Source organism: Macrosteles quadrilineatus, unplaced genomic scaffold, assembly GCF_028750875.1.
Source record: "Macrosteles quadrilineatus isolate MER2022 unplaced genomic scaffold, UCM_ALF_1.0 Scaffold_9__3_contigs__length_116548681, whole genome shotgun sequence".
Classification (NCBI taxonomy): Eukaryota; Metazoa; Arthropoda; class Insecta; order Hemiptera; family Cicadellidae; genus Macrosteles; species Macrosteles quadrilineatus.
In genome coordinates, this window is record NW_026542602.1 from 33,149,891 (window position 1) to 33,172,648 (window position 22,758).

The 22,758-nt window shown below is 35.7% G+C and overlaps 1 protein-coding gene across 1 annotated transcript; it reads right to left on the reverse strand.

The window, feature by feature from the left end:
- Window positions 1-2,205: 2,205 nt before the first annotated feature.
- Window positions 2,206-21,868, reverse strand: LOC129002651 (WW domain-binding protein 11). Its single transcript, XM_054430623.1, has 10 exons — window positions 21,665-21,868; window positions 18,739-18,864; window positions 17,690-17,787; window positions 15,909-16,025; window positions 14,996-15,180; window positions 13,905-14,011; window positions 12,352-12,515; window positions 11,856-11,946; window positions 3,579-3,966; window positions 2,206-2,456 (listed from the first exon to the last, which is right to left on the reverse strand). The coding sequence occupies exons 1-10, from the start codon at window positions 21,726-21,728 to the stop codon at window positions 2,270-2,272; spliced, it is 1,527 nt and encodes a 508-aa protein (XP_054286598.1). The 5' UTR covers window positions 21,729-21,868; the 3' UTR covers window positions 2,206-2,269.
- Between the last annotated feature and the right edge of the window lie 890 nt (window positions 21,869-22,758).

Here is a 22,758-nt window from a genome sequence, read left to right on the forward strand (position 1 = left end):
TCAATCGTTTTTTCTATTATGATTGTGTTAGTTTCTATTTTTAATCAACAATATTCTACCATCGATTAAACAATCGATACATGCGATTGTTTTTGTTTACAATCAAAACTTACAACTGAGTTGACAACAGCTCATAATAAAAATCGATCAATCACTGCTGTGTGTTGTGTAGATGTTTTTAATTCTTGGGGGGTTCTGATTTTACTCGCTAGGAGGTAAAACAATTTTTACTCCCTAGAGAGTAAAAATACCACTTTACACCCACAACGCATGCATTAAAAATGGCTGTTTATGCTGCAGTGTACTGATTATATGCTAGATGACTCTTTTGTTCCTTATGTTCTATCATACTTTGATGCTGACTGTGTATACTCACTGGTACAACGTACAGTAGTTGCAGCTAGTCTGGGCGCGCGGCCGCGCTAGGGTGCGGGGTGTAGAGGGGACTGTTTATTGCTCATTTCCATCTGGCCCACACGGCTCTCTGGGGTTGTTCAGCGCCTCACTGCTGTCTTCATGGCTTTGGCGTGGGGGACGGTTAGTACACAAGGGTCCGCGCGCCCAGACTAGCTGCGACAACTGTACTGCATGAAATATATAAACGACTTTCCCTTGCCGTTTTCTAAGTTAGCATCACTGTAAATCTCTTGCTTTCTGCTAGGCACTTAATGTGCATCATCCCCATTTTATTCTTCGTTTATTTGTAATTCAGGTTGTATTGATATATTTTTATTTTGTGTGTTACGCCAGTAGCATTTTTTATGTTTTGAAAGGGAACTGTCCAAAACCTGATCTTGTTAATACCTAACGTCGACCTTTTTGTTTGAAAGCATCATTAATTCATAGCCCAGTGACAAATGGCATCTGGGTCTAGAAACTATCTCGCTTGGAATCGAACCAGCGACAGCGACCTTCCAGATTTAAAGGCGAGCACTATAACCACTCGGCTACCCAGACAAAGGGTGGATAATACTGAATGCCAGGCTTCTTATAGTAATTTTGTTAATTTAATTTTCATACCTCATAGTTATTAGTTCTTGATAACTCGTACCGAAAGCCATTTTCCAACACTTGCTCCATTATTCCTTTCCTCGGCTTTGCCTCGTATGTGGAAATAACTCTCACATGCTCGGCTTCGCCTCGCACGTGTATTTATTTAGTTACCCTGTGTTGGGCTTTGCCTTTGCCTGACACTTGAAACTTGAGCCCGCGTGCCAGAAAATGCCTTTTTCGGTCCTAGTAATGAAAACTACTACCATCCGAGCTAACCACTGACTGATAAGTGATAAATACCATTTTCAAGCATCACGGCCTAAGAATTACTTCTGAAAACCACTAAGACCTCAAAATTGCTTCTGTTTAGTTCTTACTACGATTTCCTGAAAATGTCTTTAATACTAAGGAAATTGATGTTCCTGACGTAAATAAAACATACTTTAATGCAAAAATTAGACTGGTGTATGGCCTCGGATCCATAGGAAATGTGCTTTTGGCTGGCTAAATGTGAGGCATACTGAACCATCTTGTTATATCCTAGAAAGTTTCCCTTGTTAAACACTGTGAAAGTTTCCCCATAAACAACATGCTACATGATAAATGTGCAGGTGTAGCATTGGCATTAGACTGTATGAAGAGAACAGTAGATTGTGCTGTACAATAAAATTAGCTGAAGAAGAAAAGCAGATAACATCATAACTTTTCTTACAACCACATGGCGTATTTTGGGGGTTCCTGGTACCTGGAAAAGACTCTACTCCTCTGGTCACTAGCATTCAACGTGAGGTAATGGACGAAAGTGGCAGTTTTTGTCCAAGTATGCTTATGTGTGTGGACTCAAAAATCAGAACAACTGCTTTGAAAACCACGAAGGCCTTAGTAGAAGCTTTGACTATGTAGAAGCCTTTGGTAGTAGCATGAAGAGGGTTGGTGGAGAACAATTTTTAATGTCTAAACTCTAAAGGCATATTAAACATCAGATAAAAATGTCAGTTGTTATCTAGGTAATGGAGACACATGCAGCTTTGTAAGGATTGTTGCATAGAAACCATGGAAACAATGTTGAAATAATTTTTAATTTTGTAGAATGTATAAACAAATGTCAGTAACAGGATGGGACCTTGAGCGTAGTTTATAATTCAGTAGTTGATATCGGCAGTAAATAGTTCACCAACCATTTACCAAAAACTCAATGAAATTTGAAACAAATTTGATTTCACATTTTTATTAAAAATTACATAACGCATACCTACAGATACAAATAAGACGTATATTACAACAAGCCCTCCATTTCTCGCAAGAACTGTAGGTAAGCATCGTCTTTGGAAGCTGATACAGGTGGTTTTGTTTCCGGTTTTGTGTGATCCATTGCAATTGCTTGCGATTTTCCTTTTGGGTCTTCGTTTCTTTTGACTCGTAAAGTAGTTGGGACAAATCTTGTAACATCCGCACTCAAATTCCTACACAAAGAAAAAAAAACTTTATAAGTGGTGAAAGCAATCTACCTTCTAACAGACTTAAGTTTATTAAAGATTATTAGTACAGTCATATATTGCTGTAGTTGGTTTGTATTTAGAGAAAAGCCAACTGTCCTAAATCATTGGGATTTTCAATATGTGGTCCTAAAACTGGCTGACCTTTAGGAACAAAGCTACAAGTTCCTAATACATCCCACTGTTATCTTCCATCCACAAATCTTTGCCAAGATACTGTGTAAAACAAGATTTTTGAACTATCAAATTAGGCCTAAATAAATTCAAAATATATATACAAGTAAGTATGTCTTGCTAGAAATATTCAATTGAAGCTTTAGACCCTTAATTAAAAATTATTATATTCTTAGACTCACTGCTCTTGTCTTTGTAAAAAAGTTTTTTTTTGTGATGCAGAGAATGTACACAGAATATTGCTTCAAACTTTAGAACTTAAATGGATACGAGGGTTTGGCAACTAGGTTTGGTTTTTTTACAGGACCGTGATGTCGCCCTGTTATCACTAATCGGCGACTGTACACAAATTGGCGTTGGCTACTTGGAGGTCACAATGTGGATATGTATAAGCATAATCTGTGGATGTGATACTCCCTGGTGTGGATTAACATCTGCACTAGTACTACGACTACCACAGTACTATCCTGATAATTAGACCAATTTGAAAATTACAAGGCAAAAGTTTGGTTTGGATTCTACTATAAACTGTAGGTCCCTTAGTTGTCATTGGCTGTATTAATTAACAGTTCAGTCTAAGGAACTTGTTGGCGCCTTAGTCAGTAGGCCTAACAAGACTGTAAGATCGAGCAACTCCTCCTACACTCATCTCTATTCATACTTGGCTTAAACCTTCGTATGTTCGCCATTTCAATTAAAAGTCAAGTATTAAAGTAATAAGAGGGATACAAAGAAATTTAACAGAATTGAATCTTCCTTTTCGACACTTTTGTTATGTAACTGTATATAAGAGCTCCTTTAGTCCATATAAAATTATTTTAACTTAGGTTACTTAAGTTTTAAGTCTCGTATCGACATTCACAGAATATTATGAGCTACGAAAAGTTAGTCAATGTGTTAAATGCAATCACCCACCTAAGCTGTGCCTTGGCCTCTATTGTGGCTCCTTTGTCGTCCTTCCCTCTGTTGATCAGCTGAGGCCCAGCACTGACCACGTTGGGTGTGGCGGCAGACGCAGGAGGCACCAGCGGGGGTGGAGCCATAGGCATGGGGATACCAGAGGGCAGCCTCATCATGGGGCGCATGCCTGGCATACCGGGTGGTGGTCCGGGTGGCAAACGGATACCCATGAGTCTGGGTGGCAGTCCGGGTGGTGGCCCAGGTGGAAGGGTGGGAGGTCTGCCTGGGGGCGGCCCTGGTGGGAGTGTAGGTCGACCCGGGGGAGGCCCAGGGGGCAGACGGATACCAAGAGGTGGTGGTCGGAACATCAACGGAGGTGGTACTCCCATTGGAAGAGCTCCAACTGGAAAATTACAATCTTTAGGATTGGCTAGACTGGCTAGAGGTACAACACTGAATAAGAATAAGAATAAGAATCCTTTATTGTCATTAGACACAGTTGTGCAATAGACATTGTCAAAGAAAACTATGAACTAAAAAATGTAACAGAGTCATGAACATTATCACAGTAGACCTTATGTAACATACATGTAAAACTTAGCCTATATCACAGAAGAGATCAGTTGTCAATTGAGAATAAATATGAGGACCCATTCCCATCCTAAAAGCACTTATAGGCCTACAAGTGATAGCTTAATATGCGTTGTTTCAAAAGGTTTCTGAAGCGTTCTTGATATCATAAGTCTACTTAGGCCTATGTTGTATCAAATCATAAGAAGCTATGACAAATGCATTTACACTATAGCTATATTTATTCATTTATTGTTTTGTTTTTATTCGATAGAAGATTTTTAAACCACTCTAATTTATAGAATATGTTTGTTTTGTTTGATTTGGGATGGACGAGATTGGATTTTTAGTTCGAGACAAGACGAAACACAATTTTTTATTTCTCATAAAATTTTGAGACGAGATCGAGATGAGATCCCCTTCTCATACATAATGGTAAATGCACGTTCAACATTTTAACCTGATTATGTAACATTGTTAATAATACCTACCTACTGATTTATGACAGATGGCTGGTTAAATAAATAAATAATAATACAGTATTAGGCAAGACTATTTAAAATATTTTACTAAAAAATATCAGTATAAAAAAACAAATATTCATTAGGCCAACAACCTTAATAAAAATAACTCTTAAACATAAGAAACATGGTGATATCAGTTTGGACTTAATATACAGTTCAACTTTGAAAAATACAAAATGTATCAGCCTGAAACATCAGTTTTACTAGTTAGTTAAGTATTAAATTACAATAGTAAAACTTTAAAAAATACCAAATTTACCAGCCCAAAACATCAGTCTTACTAGTTAAGTATCAAGTAACAATTTTTCAGTCTTGGAGTGACAGTAGTAATACAAGTCTCACACTGCTTACATTCAAGTTAACAAAACTTGTCATCATTTGCGATGTGAAAACAAAAAAATTATAAAACAATTAAAGCAATATTTAAATATAAAGAATTTATTAAATAAGAACGCTTTTGCAAAGGAAACGCAACAACGCGCTTCTGTATTGCGGGTATTGCATTGACTTTCTCCAGGCATTTTAAGTTTTTTTTAATAATCTAATAATCTTGTCTCAAAAAATCTCAAAATAAAATTTTGTCTCGGAGATTGAGATTCAAAATTTCGACAACCGTCCATCCCAAGTTTGATTTTAAGTGTTTATTCTTTCATTGTTCTGTATAGTTACGTGTTTAATGTTTTGTTACCGAGTTTCATTTTGAAAATGATTTGTGGAATAAATTATGTAGGTTATACAGGGTGTTTTTTTAAAAACTTGCATCTTTATTTATGTAAAAACCGCAATAGATAGAAATATGCAGTTTGCGGGAATCATCTATTGACGTAGGGGGATCAATTGTTTTGAATTCAACGTTACATTCACATTCCCCCCCTTTCCCCCCCTGCCCCCAACTTATTTTTTTTTAATAGCAAGGTACCCCTTGTGACATATCAAATAAAAGAGCATAAAAAAAGAAAATGTTTGATGAAAAAAAATTGAAAATCGGTTCGTAAATTTGTGAGATATTCCCCCCCTCACCCCCTCGGAACTTAATTTTTTTTTAATAGCAAAGTACCCTTTGTGACATATCAAATGAAAGAGCATGAAAAAAGAAAAATTTTGGCGAAATTTATTTTTCATTTGATATGTCACAAGGGCGGGTACCTTGCTATTAAAAAACAAGTTATGGGTAGGGGAAAAGGGGGGGTGATTATCTCACAAATTCATGAGCCGATTTAAAATTTTTTTTCACCAAAAATTTTCTTTTTTCATGCTCTTTCATTTCTAAATCAATAAATAAGGTTACCTTCGTCAATCAGCTCATAGAAGTTGAAACATTGTTACGGCCGTTTCAGCATATCCATGCCATCATCAGACGTTCAGCCAAGTGGCGTCGTTAATATACAAAAACACAAACTGTCACACGCGACGTACACATACATAAACATAAACGGGGGTTTTTTACTAAACAGGCCTGTTGATTAGACATATCCGCACAAGAGCAAGTAGCTGACTGGAGTCATTCTTGCGGTGTCGTGTCAGTGGCGGCATTATCATTTGTACTTTGCCCTCTTGGTCTTGAATCCTTCCTCTGACTTAAAATACTATTGAAAATTACATGTGATTTGAATTGTAGTTTGTCATTTAAAATAAGTTCGCTATTGTCATTTTTTGTATGTGCTTTGTAAATTTCAAATTCTTCCAGGGTGTCCAATTTATTGCCTTTTGTACATGTGTGAAGGATTTCCAAGCCAGTGTTGAGGTCATTTAGGTCGTGATTATTGTCCATTAGATGTTGGGCAAATGTAGACTTTTGTTTGTCAGCTTTCGGTTTCGGATGATGCTCCTTATATCTAGTTTTAAAAGTGCGCCCCGTTTTTCCTACATAAACACTAGGACAACTAGCACATTTAATTCTGTATACCCCTGACCTGTCACCCTTATCAATAACCTTTCTCGTAACATTAAGTTTGTTCATAGTCTTGTTATTTGTCCTAAAAGTTAACTCTACACCGTGTCTTTTTAATTCTTTGGCCAATACATTCTGTAACGAATGGGAATATTCCACACATACATACTTCTTATCATGCTGAACTTCATTATTTTTATTCCTATTTTTACACTTCTGTTTGTTAATTAATCTGTCGATCATATTTGCTTCAAACCCATTAGCTGTTGCTATGTGCCTAATGATATTGAGTTCTTTCTGATAATTAGTGGGTGACATGGGGACGTTTAGCAGTCTATACACCATACTGTTGTATGCTGCAAACTTTTGTGAGGGTGGATGGTAAGAGGTGTTATGTATTGTCTGGTTTGAAGTAGTTGGCTTCCGGTATATGCTGAAATCTAGTCTATTGTCTATTTTCTCTATGGTCAAATCCAAAAAATTGATCTTATTTGATTCTTCTACTTCCATTGTAAATTTTAAATTAGGTGATATGGTATTAAGATAAGTGTGTAATAAATCCAGTTGTCTGTTATTTCCGTTGAACAAAAGAATTGTATCATCAACATATCTGTGGTACTGCAATATTTTTTGCTTTTGTTTGTTGTAGTCTGAAAATATAAATTCATTTTCTATATAATTTAAGTAAATATCGGCAAGAATACATGACAGCGGGGAACCCATTGCTAGGCCGTCAGACTGTGTGTAGTATTTTTCATTAAATATGAAATAATTCTGTTTCAAAACCTCTTTTAATAAAATCAACAACTCATCAATGGCTTCAGGTAACATATTTGAGCTCGTGGTTAGGTTATTTTTAACTATCTCTAGAGTTTGATCTACGGGGACATTAGTGAAAAGGTTGACAATATCGAATGAAACTAATAAATCTTGCCTCCTAACATTCAAACTTTTTGTTTTGTCTATAAAATCATACGTATTTTTCAAACTTTTGTCGTTATTAAGGGTTATTTCATTCTTTAAGATTTGTTCCAGTTTCTTAGAGAGAGTATAAGTTGCCACTTGGCTGAACGTCTGATGATGGCATGGATATGCTGAAACGGCCGTAACAATGTTTCAACTTCTATGAGCTGATTGACGAAGGTAACCTTATTTATTGATTTAGTCACAAGATCAGCTCAGGGGCTAAAAAATATGGATTTTAATTCATCGGCCAGTCAGGCCTTATTAGCCATACAATACAAAAATATTAAACTGAAACTACACAACACCATACAGAATATAAAGTTTAACAAGGATTGTATTAGATATGGGTTAAAACCAAACTATGTACACATAAAGGTTAGAAATAAGTCCTATGCTGCAAGACAAACAGTGGAAAGTGCTGAGAGAGCATGGGTCAGAAATGAAATTAAGTTTCTATACCGTAAAAAAGAAATGTTGAACACCTTGTTGTTAAATAAGTATCTAGAAATGGCTAATAACATCCATCAAATTGCATTAGATAGTATTATCAATAAGGTTGAACAGATGGTGTCTAGTGTTATTAGGTCTAAAAAACTGACCCAAAGAAAGAAACTAACTAGATTAGTTAATGATCAAAAATCTAAGGAAACTACAGTTTTGTTTGATTTTGAGTTTTACCCTAGAGTTATCAATAACACTAGTATCATATTTGATAACGATGAAACATCCGTATTAGAAAAAGGGTTAAAACATAACCTCCCTAGAACAGGTAAAAGGGCCCAATTTGATGAATTAATAAATGCAGAATGTGCTATAAAAAGTATCCCAGACGAAGACGGACGTAATTTAGCTCGAGTTTTAACTTCATACAAACTTGAGAAGAAATACAAAGAGAACAGAACATCAAAATTAGCTAATTTACACAGAAAAGATGCATCAGCTTTGAATAATATTAGAGAAAAATTAATAAGTAATGAAGCCTTATTATGTAAAGCCGATAAAGGCAACACTGTTGTCATCATGTATAAAATCGATTATATCAATAAGGTTACCGAGTTTATAGTGAATAATAATATTTTAGAAATTAAAAAAGATCCAACCAGTGTCTTTCAGAGAAAGATCAGAAAGTTAGTTAATAATTGTAAAATACTATTCACAGAAGCAGAAATAAAGAGCCTTGCAGTAACTAACCCTAAAGCACCGGTGTTAAGAGGTTTGCCTAAGGTACATAAGGAAGGCGTACCAATAAGACCGTTAGTAGACTATACCTCGGCGCCAACTTATACTCTCTCTAAGAAACTGGAACAAATCTTAAAGAATGAAATAACCCTTAATAACGACAAAAGTTTGAAAAATACGTATGATTTTATAGACAAAACAAAAAGTTTGAATGTTAGGAGGCAAGATTTATTAGTTTCATTCGATATTGTCAACCTTTTCACTAATGTCCCCGTAGATCAAACTCTAGAGATAGTTAAAAATAACCTAACCACGAGCTCAAATATGTTACCTGAAGCCATTGATGAGTTGTTGATTTTATTAAAAGAGGTTTTGAAACAGAATTATTTCATATTTAATGAAAAATACTACACACAGTCTGACGGCCTAGCAATGGGTTCCCCGCTGTCATGTATTCTTGCCGATATTTACTTAAATTATATAGAAAATGAATTTATATTTTCAGACTACAACAAACAAAAGCAAAAAATATTGCAGTACCACAGATATGTTGATGATACAATTCTTTTGTTCAACGGAAATAACAGACAACTGGATTTATTACACACTTATCTTAATACCATATCACCTAATTTAAAATTTACAATGGAAGTAGAAGAATCAAATAAGATCAATTTTTTGGATTTGACCATAGAGAAAATAGACAATAGACTAGATTTCAGCATATACCGGAAGCCAACTACTTCAAACCAGACAATACATAACACCTCTTACCATCCACCCTCACAAAAGTTTGCAGCATACAACAGTATGGTGTATAGACTGCTAAACGTCCCCATGTCACCCACTAATTATCAGAAAGAACTCAATATCATTAGGCACATAGCAACAGCTAATGGGTTTGAAGCAAATATGATCGACAGATTAATTAACAAACAGAAGTGTAAAAATAGGAATAAAAATAATGAAGTTCAGCATGATAAGAAGTATGTATGTGTGGAATATTCCCATTCGTTACAGAATGTATTGGCCAAAGAATTAAAAAGACACGGTGTAGAGTTAACTTTTAGGACAAATAACAAGACTATGAACAAACTTAATGTTACGAGAAAGGTTATTGATAAGGGTGACAGGTCAGGGGTATACAGAATTAAATGTGCTAGTTGTCCTAGTGTTTATGTAGGAAAAACGGGGCGCACTTTTAAAACTAGATATAAGGAGCATCATCCGAAACCGAAAGCTGACAAACAAAAGTCTACATTTGCCCAACATCTAATGGACAATAATCACGACCTAAATGACCTCAACACTGGCTTGGAAATCCTTCACACATGTACAAAAGGCAATAAATTGGACACCCTGGAAGAATTTGAAATTTACAAAGCACATACAAAAAATGACAATAGCGAACTTATTTTAAATGACAAACTACAATTCAAATCACATGTAATTTTCAATAGTATTTTAAGTCAGAGGAAGGATTCAAGACCAAGAGGGCAAAGTACAAATGATAATGCCGCCACTGACACGACACCGCAAGAATGACTCCAGTCAGCTACTTGCTCTTGTGCGGATATGTCTAATCAACAGGCCTGTTTAGTAAAAAACCCCCGTTTATGTTTATGTATGTGTACGTCGCGTGTGACAGTTTGTGTTTTTGTATATTAACGACGCCACTTGGCTGAACGTCTGATGATGGCATGGATATGCTGAAACGGCCGTAACAATGTTTCAACTTCTATGAGCTGATTGACGAAGGTAACCTTATTTATTGATTTAGTCACAAGATCAGCTCAGGGGCTAAAAAATATGGATTTTAACTCTTTCATTTGATATGTCACAAGGGGTACTTTGCTATTAAAAAAAAATTAAGTTCCGGGGGGTGAGGGGGGGAATATCTCACAAATTTATGAACCGATTTTCAATTTTTTTTCATCAAACATTTTCTTTTTTTATGCTCTTTTATTTGATATGTCACAAGGGGTACCTTGCTATTTAAAAAGAATAAGTTGGGGGCAGGGGGGGAAAGGGGGGGAATGTGAATGTAACGTTGAATTCAAAACAATTGGTCCCCCTACGTCAATAGATGATTCCCGCAAACTGCATATTTCTATCTATTGCGGTTTTTACATAAATAAAGATGCAAGTTTTTAAAAAAACACCCTGTATATTATATAGATGTCATTAGAAATATACGTAGCCCTATAGTATGTGTAGTGTATTGTCTGGACAAGGTTTTTTCCCCCTATACACGTAAACAATTTTAGTTAGCCATCATGTTATGTATGAGGAAATGTAGCAACAAAATCTAAATACCCCCGCCGCAGCAAACCTGCAGACTAAGCGAATTTCCATTTGACTGATTGGATTTACACTGAAATGTCTACTTAAAAATATAACATTTATTCTTGATTTAAATAGAATTAGTTTAACAAGTACTTAGGTTTGCTGCATCAGGGAGGATAAAACTGTTTTTTTTTGTAAAATGTGAATAGTTAGTAAGAAATAAAAACATTTTCCAAATTTGATCAAAATATGTTCACAAACAAGCAAACTACAACAGTTTACTTATTCTCCATAAGAATAACATGGGAATTTTAAATTTACAATTTTTTTGAATTTTCTCCGTAACCATTAGGCGCATAAAAACGCTTCAATATACTAAATTATTTGTTTTTTTAAGCTCTACAAAATGGTTTGGAAAGAAATTGCTAAATTTTATGTTTTTTGGGTCAAAAATGGGAAAAACCTATTTTTATATGAATTTGAACGGATGGTGTTTTTGGCCTCTAGGGACCTCAAAACAAAAAAAAAAATCGGTCCCGCGTCCAGGTCTTACCACGAGTACTACGGTAATAGCTTATTTCCTATATGGGAAATTCGCTAAAAACCACCAATGAGCTCTTTTTTTTTGATGAGGGTTTTTTCTTTTTGGGCAGGGGGTCCAAAGTTTATGCACTGAAATATTGCCTTTTCTCAAAAATTTACAAGGGAAAAAGGTGTGGCACCCCTACTGTTGAGCAACCTTTACAGAACCTACGTTCGATTTCCTGGATCAGAGAATCCCTTAAAAACACTACACTGTTCTGTCCTCATTATGAGGGTATCCTCAAGATTGATAAAACCTTTTTTTAAATCCTCACACATAGAAACAAGACATACCTGGAGCTGGTACAGGCATTGGCACAGGCTCAGGGTTTTGACTCATCCTCATATCCACATCCTTATCAGTATTCTTTTGGCCTCTCTCCATCTAGAACAAGTGTTTACATAGGTGCTTAAATTGTTATTGATCAGCACTTAAATCACCCTGGATTGTTGTTGTTAATCAGCACTTAAATCACCTTGGATTGTTGTTGTTAATCAGCACTTAAATCACCTTGGGTTGTGGTTTGTTTTGTTTTGACTTTACTTTGCCGTGGTCACACAATAAAGGTAAAGGGGAAAAATCCAGCTTGAACAGGTAAAATAAAACCATTGTTGTGAAAAATTAATGGAAATATACTTAACCAAATAGCTCTGTTTAGGTAAAAAATAATGGTTGAATTTATATATGGTTTAGATATGACAAGAAACGGAATGTAATGATCTAAGCCATCTTGGCAGGTAAATAAATAATATAAATCACTTTACAGCTTCTATACACCCAGTAACTTACCTCTAAACTCTGGCCTGCCAGAGCCAGCATTTTCTGCTGAACCAAAGTTGGTTTGGGACCGGATCTGGTTCCCGGCGGTTCATCCGATTCACTGTCATCACTGCTGTCCGCAAATCGGATATTTCGCCTTTCTGACTTTTCCCTCTCGAGTGATGCGTCTCTTGCTAAAATAAAAATAAATACATTTAAGGACACTTTTTATAGCTAAATACATGTATGAACAATTACATAAAGCCTTGAGTAACTCAACTTGAGGTTTGACTCTAAACCGCACATTGGACTGGACTGACGCGGTGGTAAGCACTTGTAAAAGAGTGTTTGCCGCTGTTCACACACTGAAGAAGATGCAACGACTTCTACCTTTTCACATTAAACTCTTACTGGTCAAATCACTCGTGTTTCCACACTTCAACTACTGCAACACCGTGGTTAATGATATGACTGTGGCTTTGGCAACAAAATTACAACGTGTACAAAATTATTGTGTTCGATTCTTGTTCAATCTTAGGCGTGATGACCATGTCACACCCTATTACATTAATGAATCAATTTTGAAATTAGAGGACGTCAGAAAAATACGAATACTTTCCATTACTCATTCAGTCATCAATCTTGGAATTCCAAATTATCTTGCAAAGAATTTTAAATTTTTGAATGGAAGAGGCGCAAGGGATACCCGCTCTGGCTTGTCCACGCTTCGCATTCCTCATCATAGAACAACTGTTTATAATAAATCATTTTTAGTAACAGCCTGCCGCCTATGGAACTCCATACCTCTGCCCATCAAATCTATAGAAAACCGATCCCGACTGATGGTGGCACTGAAAGAATATTACCTTGACCGGATGGTCGTGGCTTGGCGGGATGGCGTGCGTTAGGCAGATGCAGCAGAGGGTGTATGTGTGTGTGACTGGATGTTAGGGAAAATGAATAGATTTATGCTATTTTATTACTAGCTATGTTACAAACTTAATTGTATTTTTTGTTATTATTTTGTTGTTATTATTAGTTTTTTAGAGGTTAACTGTAAGAAAGGACCATGTGGTCCTAAGTTCGCCTCAATAAACAAGCATTTTCATTTAATTTTTTTTTCATTTCATTTTTTTGAGTAACAATACCACGTCGAAAACGTGTTAATTAAAGGAAATATTCATGTCATTTTAATGGGGGGTCCTATTGCAAATTTACAGAATAAATAAGACATGATTTTATCGTACAAAAGTAAAGATCTAATTTTTCACATCTCACATCTCAGCAATATTTAATCTCAAAAAGTAACTTAGTAAAAGAAATTATTTTTTAAATCTTTCATTAAATTCTATAAATATATCTTAGCTGAAGCTGAAACACCACAATTACATGATTCACCTACAATGCCACCACTATTAAGATAAAATAATAGGCTTTATTGGCTTATGTTTTCATTAACAACCTTAAATAAAATAAACATACATGAACATGCTACAAGAAACAAACCCCAAATAGCAAAAGCAGTTACTTTACAATATAACTTTATAGGAGTGATTTTTATAATTTAATCATATGCTACATACCTCTGACTTCCCTCTCGTCTTCTGAGCTGTCACCATCGTCCTCACTGGCTAGGTCTGGTGGAGGGCCGGGGGGACATCCAGGAGGGCTCCTGGCTCTAGGAGGGGGGCTGGAAGAGTAATAATAAGCATTGTTTAAGGGCGTAAAATGAAAAATACCCTAGGATGTACACATTGATTCCATTTAGTTATCAAATTCTTAGTATATAAGGCTTATGTAGTTTTGTAAAAAAAAAAATAAAATTAACATTTAATAATTTCAAAAAAATGATAACTTCAAGATGAGAAAGAATCACAATTATGAATTGTAGAAGAGAATCAATATGTATTGAGGAGAATGTGAGGATACACAAAGAACTGTAACTGCCATTCTACCTTCTACTTCTGAAGAAGCCCCTGAAAGGAACGAAATATTATTTTAACGTGAACTTTCTATGTGTTCTATTGACTCTTTAATCAGGTGAGTTAGTTGTGTATCCTTCCTTTCTCCTCAATAATTATTCCAAAGATAAGTTGCTTTTTTCCCTTAAAAAAAAAAAACAATTTAGAATATGTAGCCTATATTTTAATACTACAACACAGTTATCTCAATTATCTGGCTATCTGACTTTCTGTGTAATCTGAACCTACATACTGTTGTGTACTATGTAGTGCTAGGCCTAGTTCTGTGTTATATGACTGCCCATTTGTATGTACCCTAAAGGTTTTGAACATTTTTGCACTGGACTGTGCTATTCCACACTCTGCATACCACTCTCTCATACAGTTTTCATATCATATCTTGCATATCTTTCTCGGTACTACCGTACTACTCCTTTTTGTCATAGATGTGATACAGAGACCTATGGCTGAATTGACAAGTATTACTTTACCTGACATTTTCAGCTACAGTAATCGTCTTTATACCCTTCTTGCTATTTTGTACGTGGCCATAGTTACAATGGAAAACAGGCTTTAGATTTCAATGGGGTTGACAATTTTAGACATGTTGAAAATTGGTTTTATTATTTCTAACATTATCTGACCTTGCTACAGCCAATTTTGGTTGGATAATCGAGGCTCTACTGTATAACACAAATCTCTTTAGGACTGACCTGTACGCAGACCTCTTCCGCAGAATTCCAGGGGGTGGGGGAGGCAGGTTCAGTTGGTTCAGGAGTATGGAAGGCACAGGTATGTTGAGGGGAAGAGGCATATCAGAGGGGAGGGGTATCTGTGCTGCTGTCAGACCTGCCAAAGCGGCAATACTCTCGTTGATAGGTAGAGGGATATCATCCACCTAGCAAAAATTTCAAAAACATTATCTTTCTAATAAATTGTGTTGATTTGACATTATAAGGTTTGTGTTTTCCAAGAGTAGCTGTATTTTTTACAGTTCATTCTTAGCCTTTTGAGCTTCTTGGCTACTATATATGACTCAGGAGTAACATAACTAAAACTTCAATTGCTTGTTTTTTTGAGCAGGCCTTGATGGTAAAATGCTAATCTGGAAAACTCTAGAGAGTTAGTTAACTCAGAGTGTATAGAGTTTGCCATCATCGCAGATAACAACAAAAGTTTCTGTGATGATGTTTCTTTTACCGTAGGATATGTTAAGGAGTTTGTCACAATTGCAGATAGACCCCTAACAATGATAAGGTTTCCGTGATCAAGGAATATGATGATGATGATGTTTTCTTGATCTAGGGGATTATTAAGATTTTTGCTGCGATTGACAGAGATGGTGATGATCTCCACAGTACTATGGCAAATAGTCACTATATTACCGCAGTAACACTGTCACCAATAGGCGATAGCACAGTCGGAGTGAGCAAGAAGTTCAACAAGCAAAGGTTGGATTAGCAAAGCTCTACTGTATAAAGCATCACTAAGCTTTACATAATTTCTTGCATCAAGCAAAACAATGCACAGAATGAACATTACAGCAAAGAGTCCATAGTGATAGAAAAAATGAAGAAACAGGGATATAACCCATACTCTCGATAATACCACTGAGCAATTGATCACCTGTACTTGTTGAGCGTGCCTAACAGCCTCACAGTATGTTGACAAGGCAAACCTTCGTTTCTCATATTCTGCTTCTGATCTCTTTAGCTCTTCCCACTTGTCTGGGTCTTCTTTGATCTGAAACAGAATCCATGTGTAAAACAACCGATGAAATTAAGCCCAGAGGTCGATTCCAGGTGTTCCAGATTGAAAATTAAACTTTCTCTGTCATGACTTAGGCCTACTGCTAAAAAACAAGTTACTTTTTAGTGCCAATGAAGTATTTTTATATTTAGTAGTGTAATGAAGTATTTTTACAGAAATCAACCAAGTTATCCAACTGTAAGAATACAATACCATTAGTTACAGATCTTTAATTGTACAAGTTTAAATAGTTTTAAAGTCTAAAAAAACTAAACTTAAAATACTAACAATAATACAGATTTTATTTACCGTACATCCATTTGAAATGGCAAAGATTGATAACAGTCCAGAAACAAGTTATTATCCATAAACTTTATGATTATTTGAAACTGTATTTTAGGAATAAAAAAAACCTTGTCACAGTGGTTTGTGTAGTACATAGGCATACAGCTCAAATGGCTATCTTCTTCCCCACCAGTTATTCAAACTATTTAGCATTTGACCATTTATTACAATTTGCTCTCTATAAGTTAGGCCTCAACACGTTCCCTAACTCAATAGTACAACATTTTTCATTCATATAGCCTAGACCAGCAACGCACATGCGACAGCCGGTTTCTAACCATAGACTGCCGTCGCATATTTGAAGGCCGTGAATTCTCTGCAGTGGTCTACAGAGATGTCTGTCGGATATGTGCATCTTGAAGTCTGTGGATATGATGGATAGTGACATCATATTATAGTTAGCAAACCTGTTTTTTAGTTCACTGCAACAATGCACCGTGCTTTGCGTGTACTGTGAACCAAGTGACACCTGGTCTTGATGTATTATATTTAAACAAGCTGCTATACCCGTGCTTTGCAACGGGGGAAAAAAATGTGACATAGAGAGCTATTAAAGTGGTGCTGATGTGTGTTAAAAAAACAGCAACTCTATGATTTAGTTTGAAAATATAAACTGATTTAAAAGTGTAAACCTACTTACTTTCAAACCCCTACTTTTAATGATAATAGATCCAAACAATATGACAACATATCTTAGTGTAGCAATAGCATCAATAGCTTCATATTGATGCTTCTAATGACATGTTTTACCTCAATTCTTAAATTTTGGTCAAGCCTCCTTACATATAGCTTACTATATAAATTACAAAATTATAAAATGAAACTTTGAGCAATACTTTACAAAACGTATACAACCTTTCTTTAAAACCAAACATAACCCTCCTCAATCTACATAAAGCGTCACCACAAACATCTTTTTCGAGAAAATAAACAAACACTCATTGTACTGACCAGCTGTTTCATTAACTAAATCAAATTAAATCATTTAAACTTTGATTGGAAGCATGCCAGGTATGCCCATTGGAAATTAGCCTGTGGGGCAGAGCCCTTAGGATATTCGTCCATATAAGTATTTTTCGGCAAATCTACACACTTTAAGCTTCATTTTGATGTGCCATATGCCTATATTTTTATCTGGTAAATGGCCTTAACCGTTTACATAAAATTTGATTGTATCACTTTAATAATATAATAGATAGATGTATACCTTGGTCCTGGACAATGACAGCAGCATCGCATACATGTGGTAGAAAGTGTTAAACAAATGAAGGTCAAAACCTGCGTAGGCTATGTATAAAATAAGTAGTACTTACATAAATTTTCATAACCCTATCAAAGGTGTCCCGCAACTTCTTTCTCTTATCCTTCAACACCTTTTCATTCAGAGGGGAAGGCTGCATGACATTATATTCTGAAAAAAAAAATCATTCACAACCGTTGTTGACCACCAAATGGATCTTTGCGCCAATCAAATCAGCAGAAGTTCCTAATTTTCATTCACTTTGGATTTTTTTTATGAAACCTCGACTGCCTGTCACAAAACAAGTGGTATGTGTGACAGTGATATAGAGACAGTGAAGTGGGTACTGTTACGGTCCGCTACCCAGTCGGGCTTACCTAGTCAGCTATTTAAGTCGCTCGTGTGAACCGGGCCTTACACTAACACTTAGCTACCATGTTTGTAGGTTTATTTATCTAGTTAAGTTAACTAAACCACAAAGTCACAATCAACAAAATAGACAAAACCACAGAGAAGTAAAGAACAGAAGATACAATCTTATGGGACGACCGTGCCCCTTCAGCTCTAGTTCAATTTTAGCTGATGGCTGTGTAACGGTATACGTACCTCACTACTTGGAGGTACCCACTTAACTTAGTACGTTGTATCTATTACTGTTGTACTTAGTTTTCATTATCATCCCGTGTTTTGATTTTATTTACTTTTTCACGATTATGTTACAATAGTTAGGCCCTAAGAACTATTTAGGCCTATGTACTTAGGGTGTCCTATAATAAAATATTCAAGTTGGCATACACATGTAGGCTAAATAATCCATAGAAAAATGTGTGTGTTGAATAAATGTTGTAGGCCTACTACTTTAAACTTATGCATGAGCTAGATCAATTTTAAAAAGTCATTCCTTTTTCTTTAAAACATTTGAATGATCATGTTAACACGTGAGTGCTGTAGTATCTGAGGTTGGAGGGGGTAAAGGAGAGCATGTGGGATGGCGTTGGAATTTTCCCCTGACACCGGCAACTAGTGCTACTACTTAAGGAGTTGAGTACCAATGAGTCCATCCTCTGTTCCTCACTTCTCGGTGACAGAAAGTCAATAAAATAGAAATAGAACTAAACTTACCCATTTGATCAATCTTTTCCATCTCTGCTATTAACTGCAATGGATCTTTTCCTTTGAGAACTGCAGCTCGTACCATTTGCCGCTGCCTCTTATTCTTCTTTAATTCCTTCTTCCTTGCTTCTTTTCCTAAAAATTAAAAATACTTTTAAGTTTAGGCCTACTGTACTGTGATATTTAACTGTGAATATTTCTTATCTTCTGTAATAAAAAATAAACTATTATTAAAACAAACTAACTGTATCAAAATAACTATTTGTATTTGTTACCCCTTTCCTACCCACTGATTACTGTAGGCCTAGTAGTCACGACTTCCACGTACCCTTATGTCATGTAGCCTAGGCCCTACTAAACAGTCCAGGATTGACTCCTGTAATACTCATGAAATCCTGGTAAATTTAGTTCTGAATCGTTGACGGCACTGGGAAATAGCTCCTTGCCAGCATTTTAGTTTTATGAAAAAGTCTGCAGTGAGAGGTCACAGTTAACTGGTACTTTGGTATTATCTGGAGGCCACCTTTTTACAGCGGGCTGGTTATGTTAGGTTGGGTTATCATAAATATGTTTGTAGGACTTTCTTTGTTTCGTTATGAATCGAACAATACCAGATGAGTCATGCTTTCGCGCGCCAAATCCCCTCCACAAGTTAGCCAAGGTCAGATCGTTGGCTGGAGCGTGCACATCACCTGTCACCGTCTGTAGCCTATCTCTGATAATGATCAATCTATAAATCCTTTAGTCGGCTATAACCTAAGAAATTATTGATAGCCTACATAGATTATATCCATGATAATTATTTAGTTACGAGGACTGTCTGCTCATAGATTCTTACTTATAAAGTACTCACTTGAACAATTTAAGTTGTATAGTGAAAGCAAACTGATTTTACGAATTTAATTAACACTGTTGACTTGAATAATGTTGTTTACTTGCCCGATTTAGTTTATATTATAGCAAAAGATAACTTATAAAATTCAAATAAGTTTATCTTATATTCAGGTCTTTTTAATTTTAATCGGTTAGGCCTAATTAACTCTTATTTAATTAGGGTATAAATTTAATGTAAGCCCCAAAATGCTTGGAAACAGTGAACCATAGTCAAGTATTTTATTATCATAACTGCTGATCCAATCATCATCCCACTTTGAAATCTTTATAGTGTAGGGGCTAGGCCTACTTACTAGATTAGGCCTACATTCTATACCTAACATAAGTTAGGGCCTAAGTTATATTATTTTCAAATTTTTCAAAAAACACTATCTTAAAAAATACGGTAAGGCCTAGGCCTATTTTGAGGTATATTAACCCTTCCCGGATGGGTGACGGATATATCCGCCTAAGAAGTCTTTGGCAATAAAGGATGGGTGGCGGATATATCCACTTTAAATGGTTTTTGATTTTCCGCCTTCTCTTCAGACAGACTGGCAGATGTGCTTAAACAGTAACCAGACGTTTTGTGGTACCATGGCACCACTTCCCTGCTCATTCCATGGCTGCGCTCTCTCCCGCACTCCCCCCTCTCGACTGCGCCTACCTCTTTCCCGCGCACAATCAAACTTCTCCTACGCTCCCCCCTCGATTTCGCGCTCAACTCTACGTTATCTTTATTTAACTTGTTTACATATTGTTCTTGATTTATTGCCTAACGTTGTCATGGTCATAAAGATGGGTGGCGGATATATCCGCTGCTTTTCTACTCATCTGAGGACGGGTGGCGGATATATCCGCATAATTAAAAACGAGTAAAAAAGTATTTTGACAGTTATGAAGTGTTCTATTGTGTTTTTTTTATGTACCTAGGCTATACTTGTATAACAAAATACAAATAAGGAAAATTAATTTTTATTTTTTTCTATAATTTGTTCCCGTTCTAGGCCTATGTTAAGATTTCGCCCGTCCGGGAAGGGTAAAAAATTGTAAAAAAATAATTTTTACCAAAGTAGGTTGAGTTTGGTATCAGATTAAAGGCATTTAAATCCTCTTTAACCAATAGACCAATATAACTCATCCTAGACAATATTTTAGATTTGCGTGCATGCTAAAAAACATAAATTTTTACCATTTTGAAATATTTAGGCCTACAATCGTAAAAACTACGAGGCTGCACTTTACTTTAGGTCTTACACTCATTAGATTGAAAATATCAATTATTCAATTGTTTCATTCGATATATCGATCGATATTTTCATTCGAAAGAGTGTAGGACCTAAAGTAAAGTGCAGCCAACTATGAAAGATATTTTAAAATATAAGTTAAGTTTATTTGGATTCAGGACTCAAAATAGGTAGGTAGGCCTACTACATGAATTTAAAATCTCATTGAAATCCAAGATGGTCAGGTTGAAAAGGATTTTTTTTGGTTCATTTCATATGGAATGACCCAGTTTCAATTGGTACTAGCGTAGCCCGGGTAGCCCAGTTAAGAAACTGTAACTTAGCCTAGGCCTACCGAACCAGACAAGAATTAAAACAATATGATAACATACCAAGATCATAGTTTATTTAGATTTTGTCTCGGCCGAACCATTGTCTTGAGTTAAAAATCTAGCCTAGTTTCAGGTGATAGGTAGCCTATATAAATTATAGGCCTAGGACTATAGGTTCCCTCTTAAGGTCAAAAGAAAATTAATAGATCAGCAAACTGAGGCAGATTTTACAACTAAGGTTTTGTGTGTGATAAAACTCAAGGTAGCCTAGGCCTACTCAGTGTCCATTTCGTGAAGAGCGTCTCCTGACATCGAATGTTACATGAACAACTATGCAGATATGCCAAAGGAGAGCGGTTGCTTTGAGATAAATAGGATATTGCTCTCATAATTCATTATCCTTTTTTCTCCTGGCCTTAGCCCTTAGGTCGATTTTAGTAACAAAAATAGTAAAATAAGTAAAACCCGGAGATGTGAAGCTACCCGGTAACCTACAGTACTTACGAGCTTGATCCGTGGGGTTCATATACTTTCCGCTCTTTGTCGTATTTATTGAACGTCGCCCCATTGTGAAATGAGTTTATTGTTCTCAGTATAATATAATAACACTTAGTAAGAGTAATAAAATTAAAGAATTCTTTTATAAACACCAAAACACTACACACGCACAGAGTTTGTTTAGGTTAGGCGATCTGATTTTTCTGATCTCTGCTGACTGACAGATAGGATAGGAGACAGACGGGCAGCCCAGCCCGCATCAAAAAATGGTGGTCTACAAACAAAGTCGATAAAAAACACGAAACGTAATAATGCGAAACAGGATAGCCAAAACAGGACTCCCCATGTAGTATTATGAGTTAGTATGTACGTTGATTATGTATGTATGTAGGGAAACAGCGAAGCTATCTGACAGTTTACCATGTACAATATTAATTTTAAACAGTAAAGGGGTGCACCTAAACAAACTTTTTACATAGATTAAAAATACTCCCTTTGTGTTAATAGTATGTATTCCTTCTTTGAAAGGGTGGGGGGGATTCTCCATAAAAGGTGTCCATTTTATTGACTATTTAAATAATCAAAACTAAACTATACAAACAGGCTAAATATTATTTACAACTGTTAGAAACAGATAAGGCAAAATATTCAATTCTACGTAGCCCTACGGTACCACTTCTGGTTTCCAAAACTATTTAAGAAAAAAGAGACCAGCTAGCATTATTAAGATATAGTTTTAAATCACTATAATCGATTATCTATTTGAAGTCAACAGGTCCAGTTATAACTCAATAATATTGATGATGGTTTTATTAACTAAATGTATCCTTATGCATTGCAATTACGTTTTTGAAAAGTAAAATATGTTTATACAAAACGTCAACATACACAGAAGACCCTCGGTAATTAAAACACAATTATTTAAAACACAAAATTAGCCTCCCCAAACTACTGACAATGACAAACAACAGTGTTATCCTCAGAACTGACCTAGACCAATAAGGTTTGTAGTCATTGCCTAGACTAACAACAATGCAATTAAACCCATACAAACACACTACAGCATAGTCTTGAAATAAACAACTGCTATAAATTCAATA